The 17421-nt window shown below is 40.8% G+C and overlaps 1 gene segment (V, D, J or C); it reads left to right on the top strand.

Annotated features, from left to right (window-relative positions):
* LOC101646594 overlaps positions 1-16140 on the top strand; it is a 288451-nt gene extending 272311 nt beyond the window's left edge. Inside the window, 2 exon segments of the V gene segment in view lie at positions 11506-11531; positions 15615-16140. Of these exon segments, the coding sequence occupies positions 11506-11531; positions 15615-15937 (349 nt within the window).
* The last annotated feature ends 1281 nt before the right edge of the window (positions 16141-17421 follow it).

Here is a 17421-nt window from a genome sequence, read left to right as displayed (position 1 = left end):
CATTGCTAACTGATAAAAGACCTTTTTTTAAAGTCACACCAGTAGGATTAGTATATAACAAAATTAAGAGTGGTTTCCTCAGCCATGGGCCCCAGCATAGCCGTGGTTGTGAGGAGGGTGCAGGGCGGGGCAGTTGTACATGGGCGGCTCTGCGTTTGTGCGCACTTGACGGCATCTAACATAAAGATATCCAGCACAGCGACATGGTAAGGTGGTTTGTTTGTTTGTTTGTTTGTTTGTTTGTTTTAATTTTCTGTTGATATATCCTGGATAGTCTCTAAACAGGGTTTTTACAGTAAGTTTTACAGTCAAAGTCCAGGTTCCAAAAAATGTACAGTTTGCTGTCTTAGTGGCGTCGAGTTGGCTCCGACTCGTGTTGACCCGTGGTGTAGCAGAAATCAATGCCTGGCTCGACGTACATCACCTTCATCTTTGAATGGTTGAGCTTCCCATCATCTTTAAGCTTATAGGATGCTGGAAGCTATGCCACTTGTAGTTCAACTACAGAAAGAATCCGCCAGGGCAAATTGTGGTTGCAGTTAGGTGCTTTCCAGTCGGCTCCAACCCATAGCAACCTTATGCACAACCGAATGAAACACTGCAGGATCCCGCACCACCCTCACACTGGTCCTGTGCCTCAGCCCATTGTTGCAGGCACAGCGCCAATCCACCTCCTTGAGGGCCTTCCTAGTTTTTGCTGCCCCTCTACTTTATCAGATATGATGTCTTTCTGCAGGGACTGGTCTGTCCTGACAACAGGTCCGAAGTATGTAAGACAAATTCTCACCATCCCTGTTTCTAAAGAGCACTCTAACCAAACTTCTTCTAAGACAGATCAGTTTGTCCTTTTAGCACTCCGTGGTGCTTTCAATATTCTTCTCCAGCCCCACAATTCAAATGCATCTGTTCTTCAGTCTTCCTGATTCAATGTCCAACTTTCACATGCGTATCAGGCAACTGAAAATGCCATGGCTTGGGTCAGCCGCACCTTAGTCCTCAAAGTAACATCCTTGCTTTTCAATATTTTAAGGAGGTCTTGTGCAACATATTTACCTAATGCAGCTCATTTTAGGTCTTTGTTTTTTAATGAAATTTTTATTGTGAATTAGGTGTGGGATTCCCATTACAGACCATCAACTGGACATTCAACAAGTCAAACCCCTCATCACCACCCACTGTATCCTGTCCTCCCCCCGCCCCTCCGCAGTCCTTTTGGCTAGGGTCCCCTGGGTTTCATATACCCCCCACCCATAATTGCTCTTCTTTTTCCTGTGGATCTCAATTCCCCACCCTACTTACACTCGGGTTAATACCGGTCAACCTTCCAGCGCATTGCTTCATCTTCCCACCACTGCCTTCTCTTCCTTGGGACCATCCAAAGGGTGTAAGTCTTTGTGTTGGTGTTTATCCTTGTAAGAGGGATCCCATATGATATTTGTCTTTTTGCTTCTGTGACTGACTAACTTCACTCACTACAATGATCTGCATGCTTCATAGTTTTATCATTATTTTTAGTAATGCATAGTATTCCATGTTGTCCGTACCACATTTCTTTATTCATTCTTCTCCTGCGGGGCTTTTGGGCTGTTACCAATTCCATGCTATTACGAACAGTACTGTGATGAAAATGACAGTGCGTGTGACCGTTTGTGCTGTGGATCTAACTTCTTCAGGATACATATCGAGCAGAAATATTTCCAGTCCCACCAGTGGTGTATGAGATTTCTCATCTCTTTGTACCCTCTTCAACATTTATTGTTTGGGGATTTTTTTTAATCGAGCTGCCATTGTCTGTGTAAGATGACATCTTTTTTCTTATTTTTAATCTCCCAAGTAGCTAATGATCTTGGGCATTTTTTCATATGTTCTTTAGGCATTTGGATGCCATTTTTTGGTGAACTGCCTGTGCATATCTTTTGTCCATGTTTTTAAAAAATCTTTTTATTGGGGGTTTGTACAGTTCTTATCACAATCCATACATACATCCACTGTGTCCAGCACATTTGTATATATGTTGCCATCATCATTCTCAAAACATTTTCTTTCTAATTGAGCCATGTTACTTTCCTCATTCCCCCCCTCTCCACCCTCCCTCCCTCATGAACCCTTGAAAATTTATAAGAAAAAATTTCCCCATGTTTGTCCACTTTTTAATTGGATATTTTGGTGGGTGATTTTAATTGGGGTCTTGCAGGTTGCTAAAGATTTTTTAGCAGTCATTGGGTTCTCCTTCTATTCTTTTGATAAAGTCTTTGGATACACATAAGCCTTTTATAAAATCATTTTATTAGGGGCTCTTATAACTCTTACAACAATCCATACGTCATGTGTTTCAAGCATATTGGTACATATGTTGCCATCATCTTTTTCTAAACATTTACTTTCTATTTGAGCCCTTGGTATCAACTCCTCCTTTTTCCCTCCCTCCTCCCCTCATGACCTCTTGGTAACTTATAAATTATTATTGTTTTCATGTCTTACACAGACCGCTGTCTCCCTTCACCCACGTTTCTGTTGTTCGTCCCCCTTGTGGGGGTGGGGAGGTGGGGATTACGCATCAATCATTGTGCTCAGTTCCCCCTGCCTCTCCCCCCACCCCCACCTTCTTCTTACCCTCCTGGTATCACTACTCCCAATTCTCTTCCTGAAGGGTTTATCTGACCTGGATTCTGTGTGTCATGAGCACTTATCTGGACCAAGTGTCTGATTTTTAGTAGGTCTGTCATCCATTTTTTTTCTTTTCTACCGTATGTGCTTCCTTTGTTAAGTTTGCTAGTAACTACGGACAGCAACGGGGCCTTTAAGTTTGTCCTTAAACTCTCACTGATGATTTTCATAGCTTTGGGATTTATATTTAGGTCTTTGATCCATCTTGAGTTTGTCTTGTGCATAGGATGAGGTATAGGTCCTGTTTTATTCTTCTGCAAATCCAATAGTACAGCACTATTTGTCTAAGAGGCTTATCTCTCTCCCCTTCAGTGTTTTTTGGTCCTTTGTCAAAGAGAAGTTGTCTGTAGGTGGATGAATTCATTTCTGGGTTTTCGATTCTGTCCCGTGGGTTGCTCATTGCACAGGGAGCAGACTGCTTTAACTACCGTGTCTATGTAGAAGGCTTTGAGGTCAGGTAGTAAGACGTTTTCTATTTGCTCTTCTTCTGGAGTTCTTCGCTTACCCAGGGTTTCTTCTCTCTCCATGTACGGTTAGTCATTAGTCTTTCCATTTCTTTAAAGAATGAAGTTGAGATCTGGATTGGAATTGCATTGTATTTACAGATTGTTTGGGGAAATGTTGACATTTTTGCAATGTTAACCCTTCCTATCCATGATGTAGTTATGTAGTTTTCTTTGCACAAATCTTTAGTTTCTCTACTTAGGGTTATTCCTAAGATTTCATCTTTTGTGTGGCTATTGTAAATGGTATTATTTTATTTATTTCTTGTGCAGCGTTCACTTTGTTAGTATACAGGAATCTGTTGGGTTTTGTGTGTTAATATTGTGTCTTGCTACATTTCAGAATCTCTCAATTTTTTCCAACAGTATTTTTGTCAAATCTTAAGTTTTCTACCTATAAAATCTACAAATAGTGAGCATTTCACTTCTTTACCAATCTATATTCCTTTGATTTCTTTTTGTTGTCTACTGATTCTGGCTAAGACTTCCAGCACAATGTTGAATAAGAATGGTGACAAGGGGTATCTTTGTCTGATTCCCATTTGTAGGGGGAATATTTTCAAGTTTTCCCCGTTGAAGAAAATGCTGGCCATTGGTTTTACATGTATGGCCTTTATTGTCCTGAGCAATTTCTCTTCTGTTCCTATTTTGATGGATGTTTTTTCACTAGAAATGGGTGTTGGACATTGTCAAATGCCTTTTGTGCATCAATTGATAGGATCGTGCAGTTCTTTTTGTTTTGTTTTGTTCATATGGTGGATTACATTGATTGTGTTTCTAAAGCTGAACCATCTTTGCATGTTTTGTTAGCTGCCATTGAGTCAGCTCTGAGCCATAGCAACCCTATGCACCACAGCACAACAGCACCCTCTGCACCACAGCACCCTCTGCACCACAGCACCCTCTGCACAAGACCACGAAACACGCCCGGTCCTGAACCCTGCTGACGATTGTTCCTCTGCTGGAGTCCATTGGTGCAGCTATGGTGTCATTCCCTCTCCTGGAGGGTCTTCCTCTCCTTTTCTACCCTCCGTTCTACCAAGCATGACGTCCTTTGCAGACATGAGTCTCTCCCAGCACTATGTCCAAAGCATGTAATAGGAAGTCTTGTCACCCATGCCTCCAAGGAGCACTCTGGCCGTACTTCTTCCTAGAAAGATAGGTGTGTCCTTTTAGCAGTTCGTGATACTTTCCATATTCTTCTCAAGCACGACAATTCCGATGCATCAATTCTTCAATCTTCCTTATTTGATGTCCAACCTTAAAAGCGTTGTCAGATCCTCACATACTTGATATGAATTCCATTTGATGACTGTGGACTTAGTTGTGGGGTTTTTTGCTTGTCGGGGGTTTTTTTGTTTGTTTTGTTGTTTTGTTTTGAATATATAGTATTGGATTCTATTGACCAATATTTCATTGAGAATTTTTGGCATCTGCATTCATAAGGGATATTGGTCTGTAGTTTTCTATTTTTGTAGTGTCTTTGTCTGGTTTAGGTATCAGGCTTATGTTTGCGTCATAAAATCAGTTTGGGAGTTTGCTGCCCTTGTGTATGTTCTCTGTAGACTTTCTGTTGGCTCTTCTCTGAATATTTGGTAGAATATCCCAATAAAGCCATCTGGTCCTGTATATTTGGGGGAGGGGGGAGGTTGTAAGTTATCTAATGACCTGATCTATTTTTTCTTTTGTTAGGGGTCTTTTGAGGTTTTCTACCTCAGTCTGCATTAGTTTGGGAATATGCTGTGTTTGTAGAAATTTGTCAACTTCTTTTAGGTTTTCAGTCTTTCATAGTAATGTGTTATTATTCTTTTTTTAATCATTTTATTAGGGGTTCGTACAACTCTTATCACAATCCATACATACATCAATTTTGTAAAGCACATTTGTACATCCATTGCCCCCTCATCATTCTCAAAACATTTGCTCTCCATCTAAGCCCCTGGCATCAGCTCTTCATTTTCCCCACTCACTCCCCGCTCCCGTCTCCCTCATGAACCCTTGATAATTTATAAATTATTATCTTGTCATATCTTGCACTGTCTGACGTCTCCCTTCACCCACTTTTCTGTTGTCCATCCCCCAGGGAAGAGGTTATATATAGATCCTTGTAATTGGTTCCCCCTTTCCAACCTACTCTCCCTCCACCCTCCCAGTATCGCCACTCACACCACTGGTCCTGAAGGGATCATCCGCCCTGGATTCCCTGGGTTTCCAGTTCCCATCTGTACCAGTGCATATCCTCTAGTCTAGCCAGATTTGTAAGATAGAATTGGGATCATGACAGTGGGTGAGGAGGAAGCAATTAGGAACTAGAGGAAAGTTGTATGTTTCATCATTGCTACATCGCACCCTGACTGGCTCAACTCCTCCCAGAGACTTTTCTGTAAGGGGATGTCCAGTGGCCTACAAATGGGCTTTGGGTGGCCACTCCACACTCCCCGCACCCCAATTCACAATGATATGATTTTTTTGTTCTGATGATGCTTGATACCTGATCCCTTTGAAACCTCATGATCACACAGGTTGGTGTGCTTCTTCCGTGTGGGCTTTGTTGCTTTTGAGCTAGATGGCCGCTTGTTTACTTTCAAACCTTTAAGACCCCAGACGCTCTATCTTTTGATAGCCAGGCACCATCAGCTTTCTTCGCTACATTTGCTTATGCACCCATTTGTCTTCAGCGGTTGTATCAGGGAGGTGAGCACACAATGATGTGACTTTTTGTTCTTTGATGCCTGATAACTGATCCCTTCGCCACCTCGTGAGCACACAGGCTGGTGTGCTTCTTCCATGAGGACTTTGTTGTTTCTGACCTAAATGGCTGCTTGTTTAAAAAGTGATCATTTTATTGATAAAGCTGCAACAGTATAAATTCTAAGAGAGTCTGATCATCAATGAACATGTTCCTCTCTGTGGAAATGCCAAAAATAATTTCCCTTTAAAGTGTTTTATAATAGCATCCTCTTGTGGTCCTCTAAGCACTCATGTTTTATAACCAATTATAAAGATATAAGAATTAAATATAAATATACTATTCGTGAATATTCTATTCATTTCTGTTCATATTGGATACTAATAAAATGCGATGCTATTTTAAAAGGAAGAAGAAAACACCTGTGAAGAACCAACCAGAATTTGTTTTAATGAATGTTACCTGTCAGACCATAAACTCTGCATTCAACAGCTCAAACCACTCATCAGCATCCCCCTTTCCATTTTCTACTTGATGCCCCCTCCCCATTTCGCTTTTCCTTCTTCTGGTCCTCTATCCTCCCTTTCACACAAGTCAAAACCTCTCAACCCTCTAGTCTCTTGCTCCATCTTCCCACCTTTGCTCTCCATGCCTTGGAAACCTCCAAAGTTGATTCCCTTTGACATGCAAGTCTTTGTCCTGGGTTTCACCCTTATAAGATTGGAACCATGCAATATTTGTCCTTTTATGATTGATTGACTAACGCCACTCAACATAATGATTTCCAAGTCCAGCCATGTCATGAGGTGTTCTGTGGTCTCATCGTCATTTTTCAGGAAGTAGCACCATGTTGCTTTCTACAATGGTTTTACATATTTACAGACCCACCAAAAGAGTATAAGAGTTCTAATCTCTCTGCACCCTCTTCAGCATTTGTTGTTTCATGTTTTGTTTTGTTTAATGGACTGTCAACAGTGTACGGTGATATCTCATCACTGTTTTGATTTGCTTTCAGATAGCTAATGACTTGAGCATTTTGTCACGTTTGTTAGCCATTTTTGATGTCATTTTGGTGAACTGTTTGGCAATTTTTGAAGTGAATTATTCATTTTCTTTCTTATTGAGATCTTGCAGTGTCTATAGATTTTAGAGACTAGTCCCTTGTCAGCTGTGTCATTGCCAAAGTGTTTTTTTTTTAATAGAGCTTACCACTCAATCCAGAATCACTGTGTGAAAAGTGCAGGAAACCACAACTCTCAACATGTAAATGTCAGTGACTGAGCTCCTCCCAGTTTAAAAGACCTGGCAAAGATACTGTTTTCTCTTTCACTCAAGCAAGTAACCATAAACTTGCAGCCACTGGCTTTTTGGAGTCCCTGCGTGGTGCATCTGGTTAATGCAGTCACTGCTAACTGAAAGACTGGAAGTTCAAACCCACCCAGCAAAACCTCGGAAGAAAGGATTGGGGGTCGACATCTGAAAACTTGGTCATCGGAACTTTATAAAGCACAGCTACGCAGGCACACAGGGACTTTCCAGGAGTCAGAGGCAACGTGAAGGCTCCCAGTTGAGAGTGTTTTCCTGGAAACAAAATAAGGAGACTATAGTTTCCAGAGTGGGCCCCAATTGGTGGGCCCTTTATGGCACGTGTCGTATATGGTCAAGCATAGAACTTTTCTTCTCCCAGCACATCTTTCTTCAGAGAGAAGTGGAAACAAGCAACGTTCTGAAGCAACAAAGAAGCAGTTCTTTCTCAAAGGGTCTACTTTGCCTCCCTGCTTTCTGATAAACAGGACCCAGCCTTGTCCCTTACGAATTTATATCAGATGTCAATTGCTAATGCTCTACCTAGCATGGAGGACAAGTAGATGGTGTTCTAAGCACCACTGAATGTGGACCTCAGAATTTCCTTCTATCCTATCAGGATTAAATGACAGACATTGTGATCCTGAGTAGGCAAGAAGAGTCATCTACCTTGGACTACCATGACTGATGACATGGAATATATATATGTTGAGCCACAGATATGAAGATGGATTATCAGATATAAATATTCCAAAGCCAGGTAAGAAAACCGCTGTCCTTCAAACCTTTCTGAGAGGAAACCTGTGCAAAAGTGTGTCCCTGACACACTGGGTGATTCACTGTGTTACAATGTGAAGGGAACCTCCCCAAGTAGTCTAGTCAATTGCATCAGATGAAAAGCAAAACTAGTGCTTATTGAATTTTTAGACATGAGGAAAATTGATAAGCCTATAACTGTTTTCAAAATAATTTATCAATGTATGTTGCCTTGAGAGTGTCTCTCTCCTCTGATAGCAGTTTAGAACTTGTTCAGAGAATCTGACTTTGCTGAGAGTCAAATGGGAAGCAACTTCAGTGATGAGTTGGTGGAATATGCTGCCTGAAAGTTCTATTTTGATTAAAGCCAGGAATCTCTCTGAGTATTTTACAGACACTTTGTCTTTCCTCAATCCATCTTATTGATGCCCATCGCGAGCACATTGTAGAATGGCAGATCACGGCAAAGTGTCGCTGATTGATGGTTCTGAACTATCCTTTGCCTTCAAACAGCAAACCACACGCATCTAAAGAAACTCAACTCTCGCTCGATAAATTGCATCCAATATCACAGTCCCTCATTCGTTTGTGATCAATAAAATAATAGTTCTTGTCACAATGACTCTTAAGATAATGATCTTTAAGAGTAGGAAAGGCTGTTTTCCTTATGAATTGTTTTTAAACTGATTTATCAATGTGCATTGTATTAAGAGTCTCCCTCTCTCTCTCAATTTCTCTGTCATCTCTCTCTCTTCTAGTAACTGACGCTTGAGCAGCCATTCAGTTACACTCTCTACATCAGATCCCATTCCTTAGTTAGGAACAGATAAGCCTCATCTTTTTCCTTCCTATTTCCCCTACTTTGCCCGCAAGTCTTTTACATTTGAAAAAGTTTCTCCTCCAAAGAACTAGAAGAAGTCTGATAGTTTTTGTGCTCTTGATTTAAAGATTCTAGAAAAGTACAGAATTAACAACAACAAAAAAAACCCGTGCATGGGTGGTTAACTTTTAAAATATACATATTTAAAACACATGAACGAGAATTCTAGGACGCAATGTCGGGTTTTACTTTTTTCAACATAGGTATGGTTTTATGCTTTGTGAAGACTATAAAATTAATGATGTATTCATGTGATTCTAATAATCAAATAATCTACAATATACAGAAGTGTAGAAAGAGAAAAATGATCATTGCATCTCCTCCCACCACAACACACCCCTGTAATCCTAGGGTAGAAGTACTGAAAACAAGTTGTTGTGTATCCTTCAGGAATTAGCATGTATTTATAGATATGTGTATATATGACTCATAGGTGTCCAATTTTAATGGGATCATGGGATCACATTACACATACCATTTAGTCGCCTGATTTTTCACAAACACTTTCCATGTAATTTTATGGAGACCTACATCATCATATGATTGAATTTTGCCATATAATTCTGTCATTATAATTTAACCAAGCCTCTATGGGTGAAGAAGGAGCCTTGATGGTATGTGTAACCATAAGATTGGTAGTTCAAATCCACCAGCAGCTCTGAGAGAGAAAGATGAGGTTTTCTGCTCCCATAAAGATTTACAGCCTTGGAAATCCAAACGCAGAGTTCTACTCTGTCCTATGTGGTTGTGATGAGTTTGGATTGACTCGGTAGCAGTAGGTTTGGTTTGGGATGATAATTGATATTGCTTGTATCACTCCAGAAGAAGCCACTTTCTATCCCTTGTTAGTTTCCATGTTGGCTAGGTCCTCCTTGGTCACTTGTTTTGCATACGTAATTTCCACTTATCAATTTCTCTCTTGTCTTTAACTCGTTTGACTCCTCTCTTTCCTCATCTTTAGTTTTTGCTATTCAAGGTAGTTGTTAAGTTCCTAATGGCAAAATACAAGAAATGTTTCCAATCTTCCAAAATTTTTCCAAATGTATAGTTAACAATTTCTCTTATAAAATGTATTATTACAATATTCAGTACTATAATTTATCAGTGATGATTTATTACTCATTTCTAATTATTCTTTTTTTTCAACTCTATTCATTCTTTAAATGTTTGTTGAGCACTGTATTGAGCTTCCCAAATACATGACAAACAGAACATCAAGTGTTCCGCAATGTAGTAGAGTAGAAAAAATCTGACAGCACATAAGAGCAAGTAGATGTTGTGGGCTCAATGGCCTGCCTCTCTACTCTACAAGTCTGAGCACTGGTTGGGGATAATACAAGAGATGACCCAAAAGTTGAGTCTTGGAAGGAAATTAGTTGTTTATAAGTTCAATGAGGTGCTCATGTTTTCAAATATAAGGAGTATTTTGTAAAAACTGGAGACCACAGAAAAACTTAAGGAATTTAGTGTGGGGGGAGCAATGTATGCGGAAGGTGGAAATGGGAAATTAAGAAGGAAACATGTTACTAAATGAAGTCTTACAAAAGCACAATGAAGTATTAGGTGTCCTTGATGGAGTTGCTATGGAAACACCATGACATATCATGATTCTTTGGCAACTCAAAGACAGCATAGACGTGGATCAACTGAGAGAGATGGGGTAGATGTTCCCTCTGATCTCTCCTGTCCCCTGCCAACAATTGTTTGGTCCAATAAATCTCTTTCTCCACTCCATTCATCTTTTCATTTGTTCCGGGTCATCAGTAGCTTATTTCTGAGACATGTTTCACGATAACATATGTGCTTTGATGCACATTTAATCTGCCTCTTTTTCTTTTTTTTGGAAACACCATCATAGTGAAGCACAGATTCAAATAGGAAGATATCGATATCATTATTTTCAACTGAATCTTAAAAGGGTTTCACAATTACATTGAGTGAGGTTTAACCTTTGCAAAAGACTCTTTCCTTTCAGACAGTAGGAAGACGTGGTGATTTTTTTAAATTTCTTTGTTTGTTTGTTTGTTTGGGATATTTTGTATTCGGTGTACTTTCCAAAAAAAAGAAGAAAAGAGAAAGGAGGGGGAAGCAAGCCAGCTGCGGTGAATTGATAACAAAAAATACCATCGGGTCATAGACATAAATATACTGTCCGCAAAGATTTTAGATTTCACCGAAGAAAACAACACTTTGCCTCTTCAGAGATGGCTCCACACTCCCCCATTTGTTTGCCTGCTTGAAAGGGGAATTGGTTCAGCAGCTGGTTGAGGGCCCTGTTCCCCTTCAGGGAGAAGAGTTTTTGTACACTCCGACAATGAAGAGCTATCACTGTGGTGGACGTTCGGCAGTGGGACCAAGCTGGAAATCAGTCGTAAGTAAAATCTAAACTCTCCTTCGTCTATTGTCTGTGTCTTCTGGTCTCTGTGACTATGATCTGATCCATAAGCTGATTGCTCAAAACTAAACAGACCTCCTCCAAGATAAAGACAAAGCCCGGAGGCAAACTGGAGACTGGTTTGCACACCTTCTATGAAGAACAGGATTCACTTAGTGGGTGTGAATGCCTTTTCTAAGTGGTAGCTTCAGAAATGCACAGGGGAGCGTACTAGTATCTTTCGGGCAAGCCTTGCTCACCTGTCAGAAAGAGAAGCTCAGTTTTTGTATAAGAAAGAAGCTAAAAGGAAGTAATGTGTATATACTTTCAGCTCTGGCACCAAGTTGGAGATCAAACGTAAGTATTCTTTTCAGTTGATTCTTAAGTGTGTCTGTCTATGTGGCTTGATTTGTGTTTCTTTCTGTGAGTTTTCAATAGTTAGATGCCAGGGATGTAACAGATTCCATCCCAAGATTAAGTACAGAGAAAGAAATCCGATGGCTAATTTTTAAAATGTCCTAGTAAAAATAATTGAACTGGAGAAGGGGGCTGGCTGTTCACCTCAGGAAAGGTTTTTGTAGAGGGGCAGGTTAAGAGAAATCACTGTGCATTACTTTCGGCCAGGGGACCAAGATGGAAATCAAACGTAAGTACATTTTTGCTCTTTTACTTGTGAAATGTTGCTGCTTTGTATCATTTGTGTGAATTTGTGCCATTTCAGTTAAATGTACCATTTCTGGTGACCCATAAGGGCAAAAAAAACTGCCAAGTTCAAAGCTGAGCAAAGAGATAGTATATGGATTTGATGAGGAGAATAAGGGGGGAAAGCTGGGCTCTTCTCTGGGTTAGCCGATAGAGTATGGTTAGAATCAAAAGAAGGTTTGGGCTGTGGAGTGAAGTAGGAGAGACAGTTTTCACTGTAGTTCATGCTTAGCTCAAAGCTGGAGATCAAAAGTAAATGCTCTTTTCTAACATTTTTCTTGAGATTTGTGAAGTTTGGGATCTTTCATGGTTGGGGTGTGCTGAGTTGAGATCAATTCTGAAGAAAATGGGATCCTCCGAAAATCAATTTGTCTCCAGGAAAAGTAAAGAGCTAGTCTCGAGGGCCAGGTGTCCTCTCGGTCAGTCTAGTAAGGTTAGCCGCAAAAACGGGTTTTGTTGCAGGGAAAATGATCCCCCAATACTGTAGCTCATCCTTAGCAAAGGGACCTATTGAGAGACTTAACAAAAGCAATGATTTTTCTATTGCTTTCTGAATCATGCGTCTAATTGTGAGTATTAGGGGTTTAAGTAGGTTTGGCTGGGAAGAGATGAGGCTTGCTGGTCCCATCATGTTTTACAGCCTCGAAAACCTTGCGGGTCGTTTCTCCTCAGTCCATAGGGCCACTCTGAGTAGGAGTGGACTCAGTGGCAGTGAGCTTGGGAGGCAGGTTTGGGAGAAATGCATACTTGAAAGTATTTCAGATGTAACCTCCATTTCCAGAGTTATCAGATGTAGAGACAAAAAGCTTAAATTGGACTCAATCAAGTGGCTCAAAGGAAAGAAAAATAATGTCGATAAGGAATCCTTAGGTTTCTGAGGCACAAAAGTAAATTCATCTTTGTTGAGTTTTATCAAATATCTTACTGAGTTTTGCTCAGTATAGATGATAAGAAAAGTAGAAAAATGTATTTCTCAGTCTTTGTTTTCTCCTATATTATAAACTCATTTGTGAGATAACTTTAAAAACTAATAGTATGCAGTAAAGAGCCATAGAAAAATGTTAGAGAAATGTTAACTCTTTACCATGTAGAAAAATACCAAACTCACTGCCAGTGATTCGGTTCTGATTCATGGCAACACTTTAGAACAGGGTAGAACTGCCCCTGTGAGTTTTTGAGATTGTAACTCTTTACAGGAGGAGGAAACCTCCTCTTTCCCTACTGCCTTGTAGAAGATGAGATTTAATTGAGAATTAGCAGCAATGTCATTTTTGCAATCTAATATGAGAGATTAGATCAATGTAGAATGTCCATAAAATAGATTCGATAGATATATGATATTGACAAATTATCTTTTTTTCTTGATTTCAAATACATTAATCTTAGCTTGAGATTATCTTTCTGTCTTTAGTGATAAACTGTTTCTTGAAATGATTTCGTATGGCTTAAAAAAAAAACCAAACTATTGTCCCCAAAGCCCACTTTGAAAGAAAGGCTTAAAAGAAAGAAAAAGAAAATAATGTCATTTTTTTAATGTCCTTGGACTTGTGGCAAAGTGGGAAAGCTCTAAGGAGTTGACGTCCCCTCCCTGTCCGTTATTATTGCTATAATTGGCCATGATTTTATACGCAAAGAGGCCGTGGCTCAGCTAACGTGGTCTGTAGACTTCTTGGCGGACTTAACTAACCCCTAACTAACAGGCCCGCCACAGCGCTCCCGCCACTGGGCGACCTGGCCGCCAGGACCGCAGCAACTGATCTCTTGTACCATTAACTCCGCCCGGCGGTCTTCCTTTCTGGTGCACAGTGATACAAACAATGTCACTAACAAGAAGGGAGTAGAATGAAGGTGGGTACTGAACTTGCATGGGGGCAAAAATAAATAAAAGACCCATTTATTAGAACATTCAAAAAGAAAATTCATTTTTATCAGAATATCCTCTTAATTACATGTTTTATTGTTGTTATGGTACCTGATGGTTATTTACCCAGGTATAAAAACCTGAAAACTATTTTTTCCAGTGATATATAATGATTTCATATCCTCATCAAACTTATTTAAATAATAAAAGAATAATAAGAAATAAAGATATATACAACTCTTGTAGGGTGACATCCACATCAGCAAACAAAAAATCCGATTTAATGTCAGCCATTTACCTTATCATTTGGACTGGAGCAGTAAACTTTTTAAAAAATTGGATTTACATTAAATATCAAGATGATATAATAACTGGGGTGACATGCAGAGTTAAATTTGTGCCATGTTCTCAATTTTTCACACATTTAACTGCTTTGGTAAGATTATAGTATTTCCTTTCTCATCATATATAAATGTGCTTACTAAAAACTTAATATGAGCATGTTCTAAAATTTTAATCCTGTAATTTTATAAAAATGTTTGATCTGATAATTTTAATCCCCTCATCTCTAATCTAATTTAATAATGTGGGGTTGTTCTTTACTCTAGCTTATTTCAAAACTGATACATAGGAAGGATTATTCTGGCTTGGCACAACTGGACATGAATATTTTAGGGCCCTTAAAATGCTATTGAAATGCAATCATATTTATTAAAATAATTTCCCTGAATATGTGCTAATGATGTACTATTTAATGTGGGTGGATGACATAAGGCTATCAAGAAATCACGCGGACAGGGCTGTCTTCCTAGAATGGTTTCCTGGTTCTTAATGTCTAAAGATTGCAGTTTGCTATTTTTATGCAATTCTCTGAAAATAACTTGTTAGATTTGATATTTTCTTCTCTCTTAATGCTCATAAGAAGTTCAATGATCTTATGTTGAACTGCTTGGTTAACAAGGAGGCTAGTTTTATAATAACCTGTACTCTTATCTGTTCCCTTCTCTGATCAAAGGACTCTAAATGTGCTATTTTATTATTAAATAAGAGTACATTGACTAGGCCTGTCCCACAGAAGGCTTGAATCCCCACAGACGGGATTTCCTGGGGGCCACCTGGCAGCTGCTCAAGGTCAGAACTGAAGCTAGCCAGTTCCTCCTAAGCAGGTGGCCAAGATTACAGTTGACCGCAGGTCATCACACCACTCCTGGTCTGGCTGGAAAATTGTCCCCAAATGGTTACAGATCATCGGACTAAGCAGCTTTCACTTTGAGGCCATGGTGAGGGTTGGGAGAACTGTTGGCATGTTCACGGCATAGGCTCAGAGCTGGGGCTCGCTCTGCAGAGTGGATCCTCCCCCAAACCAAGGCAAGGAGAGGGAAGAATGGGAAGGTGGTCAGTAGAATATCAGTGGGCAGTCCTGACAGAAGGACTGAGAAATGAGCAGGCACCAGAGGCTTCTCTCGCTGCTGCCTCCCTCTTCTTCCAGACCCATTCTGATTTCACACCTCTAAGAGGTCGAATGATGAAATAAATGGGCCTGGTCCTTTGCCTGAGGTATTATTGGGCTTATTGCACCCGGCAGGCAATGCCATTGGAAGAAAGATGAGATCAGGAAAACATGCAAGGAAGTCCTCCGACGGGCCTCAAAGAGTTCAAACAAAGCAAGATAGAGCTTTTTGAAGGGGTAGGGAGAAGCTGAGGAAAAATTAAAAATCATCACAATTAGAAACCAGTGCCTCAGTCTCACTGGTGTGATGCTACAGAATAAGCAGTTGCTTCCAGTATGTATGTCTTTCTCTACATGCTCTGTGACTGTCGCCAAATGGAAAACACCTGCATTGCTTAAACAGCCTGTCGTGTGCTTACTTTCTCAGGATCTAATGCCCAACCATCAGTCTCCATCTTCCCGCCATCTTCGGATCAGCTGCAGACAGGAAGCGCCTCCATGGTGTGCTTGTTAAATAAGTTCTACCCCAGAGAGGTCGAGGTGAAGTGGAAGGCAGATGGCGTCCTTCAGACAGGCGACATCAAGAACAGCTACACGGAGCAGGACAACAAGGACAGCACCTACAGTCTCAGTAGTGTGCTGACATTACCTATAAGCACTTACAACAGCCATAATGCCTACTCCTGCGAGGTCACGCACAAGACGCTGTCCTCCCCCCACGTGGAGAGCTTCCGTAAGAACGAGTGTTAGGGCGAGAGAGGATGGCTGAGGCACCGATGGCTGGTCCTCAGGCCTGGTCTCACTCTCTCCCTCCCTTAAGCCTAGCCCTTGCCCCTAAGACACCTAGCCTGATTTCAGTCTCCCAGTCAGCCCCTTCACACTGTACCCTCTTCCACCACTCCTTGGATCTCTTCCTACCAATATTTGTGGAAAAAGAAAACGAATAAAAATGGAAATGGCTTGCACCTGTGGTTTCTCTCTCCTTGCTGATTTCAGTGATTGTGCTACCTTGCTTTTCAGAGGACTCTGTTTCTCTTCTAAGGAGCGACTCGGTCACCCTAACATGGACTACTTTTTATAGCAAGCATCCTCCATGCCACCCTACCATCCTAAGACACCCCTGCCCCAAACCCAGACACTCCCTGTCTTCCCAGCCTCACTCCCCTGCCCTTGCCTTCCCCTCTCCAGCGACCCTCGGCGGCTTTCCATGGTGGACAGACCCTACAGTCACACATCCTGTGATCCTCTCACCCATCCTGTGAAGGTCCCCACACTAAGTTTTCCAAAGAAGGAAGAAGGCATAGAGTCATTCATTGCAACACGATATAAAACAAATACGAAATAAATTAAATTACCTAAATTATGGAGCAGTAGAGAAAGGATTACATCCTTTATAGTACTTCGACATGTGGTCTATTAAGCCCGCATTATATTTCTAAACATGGGTTCAAGGCGTCCTGTCTACCAAGGACCAAATGAAACAGTTTATATAACCACATTTAATCTTCCACTGTGAAATTGAGAGTCCATTAAAATGTTGGGCGGGTTTTTTTAACTGTTTGTATTCTAGAACCAGCAATTCCACTCTGACGTGGTTGAGAGCCCACCAAAAAACATGTGGGAATGTTCAGAACATCTTCAACACAGAAGGCAACAACTAACTAAAACATGCACTAATATGTAATGGAGAATTAGGCGCTTTGGTGGGGCCCTGGTTACACCTGGGGCTGCAAGCCGCATGGTGGGGAGTTGGACACCACCAGCGGCTCCGTGGGAGAAAGACTGGGCTCTCTAGTAAGCGGCTGCAGTCGCAGAGCCCCATAGAGCTTGCTATGGGTCAGTATTGATCCCATGGCAGTGAGATTGGGTTTTTTAATGGATAATTACGTTGTGATACATTTACACATTGGAATATTCTCCAATTAGGAGAAATACATTACAACCAAATCCAACAGCATGGCTAAATCTCATAACCATGGTCCTAAGCAAAATAAAGGAGCCCTGGTGGCGTAGTGGGCTATGCTTCGGGTTGCAAGGTTAGCAATCGCAAACCACCAGCTGATCAGAGGGAGAAACCTTGAAGCTGTCTACTCCCATACAGATTTACAGTCTCACAAGCCCCCAGGGGCAGTTCGACTCAGGCCTATGCGTCAAACTTGATTTGATGGCTGAGTTTGGAGTTTGAAGCAAAATAAACCAAATTCAAAAAGTACATTATGCTTTCATCCACAAAA

The sequence above is a fragment of the Echinops telfairi genome, unplaced genomic scaffold (genome assembly GCF_000313985.2).
Source record: "Echinops telfairi isolate 266 unplaced genomic scaffold, ASM31398v2 ScPeMD7_7467;HRSCAF=8505_1, whole genome shotgun sequence".
NCBI classification, from domain to species: domain Eukaryota; kingdom Metazoa; phylum Chordata; class Mammalia; order Afrosoricida; family Tenrecidae; genus Echinops; species Echinops telfairi.
This window is presented reverse-complemented; position numbering and strand designations above follow the sequence as displayed.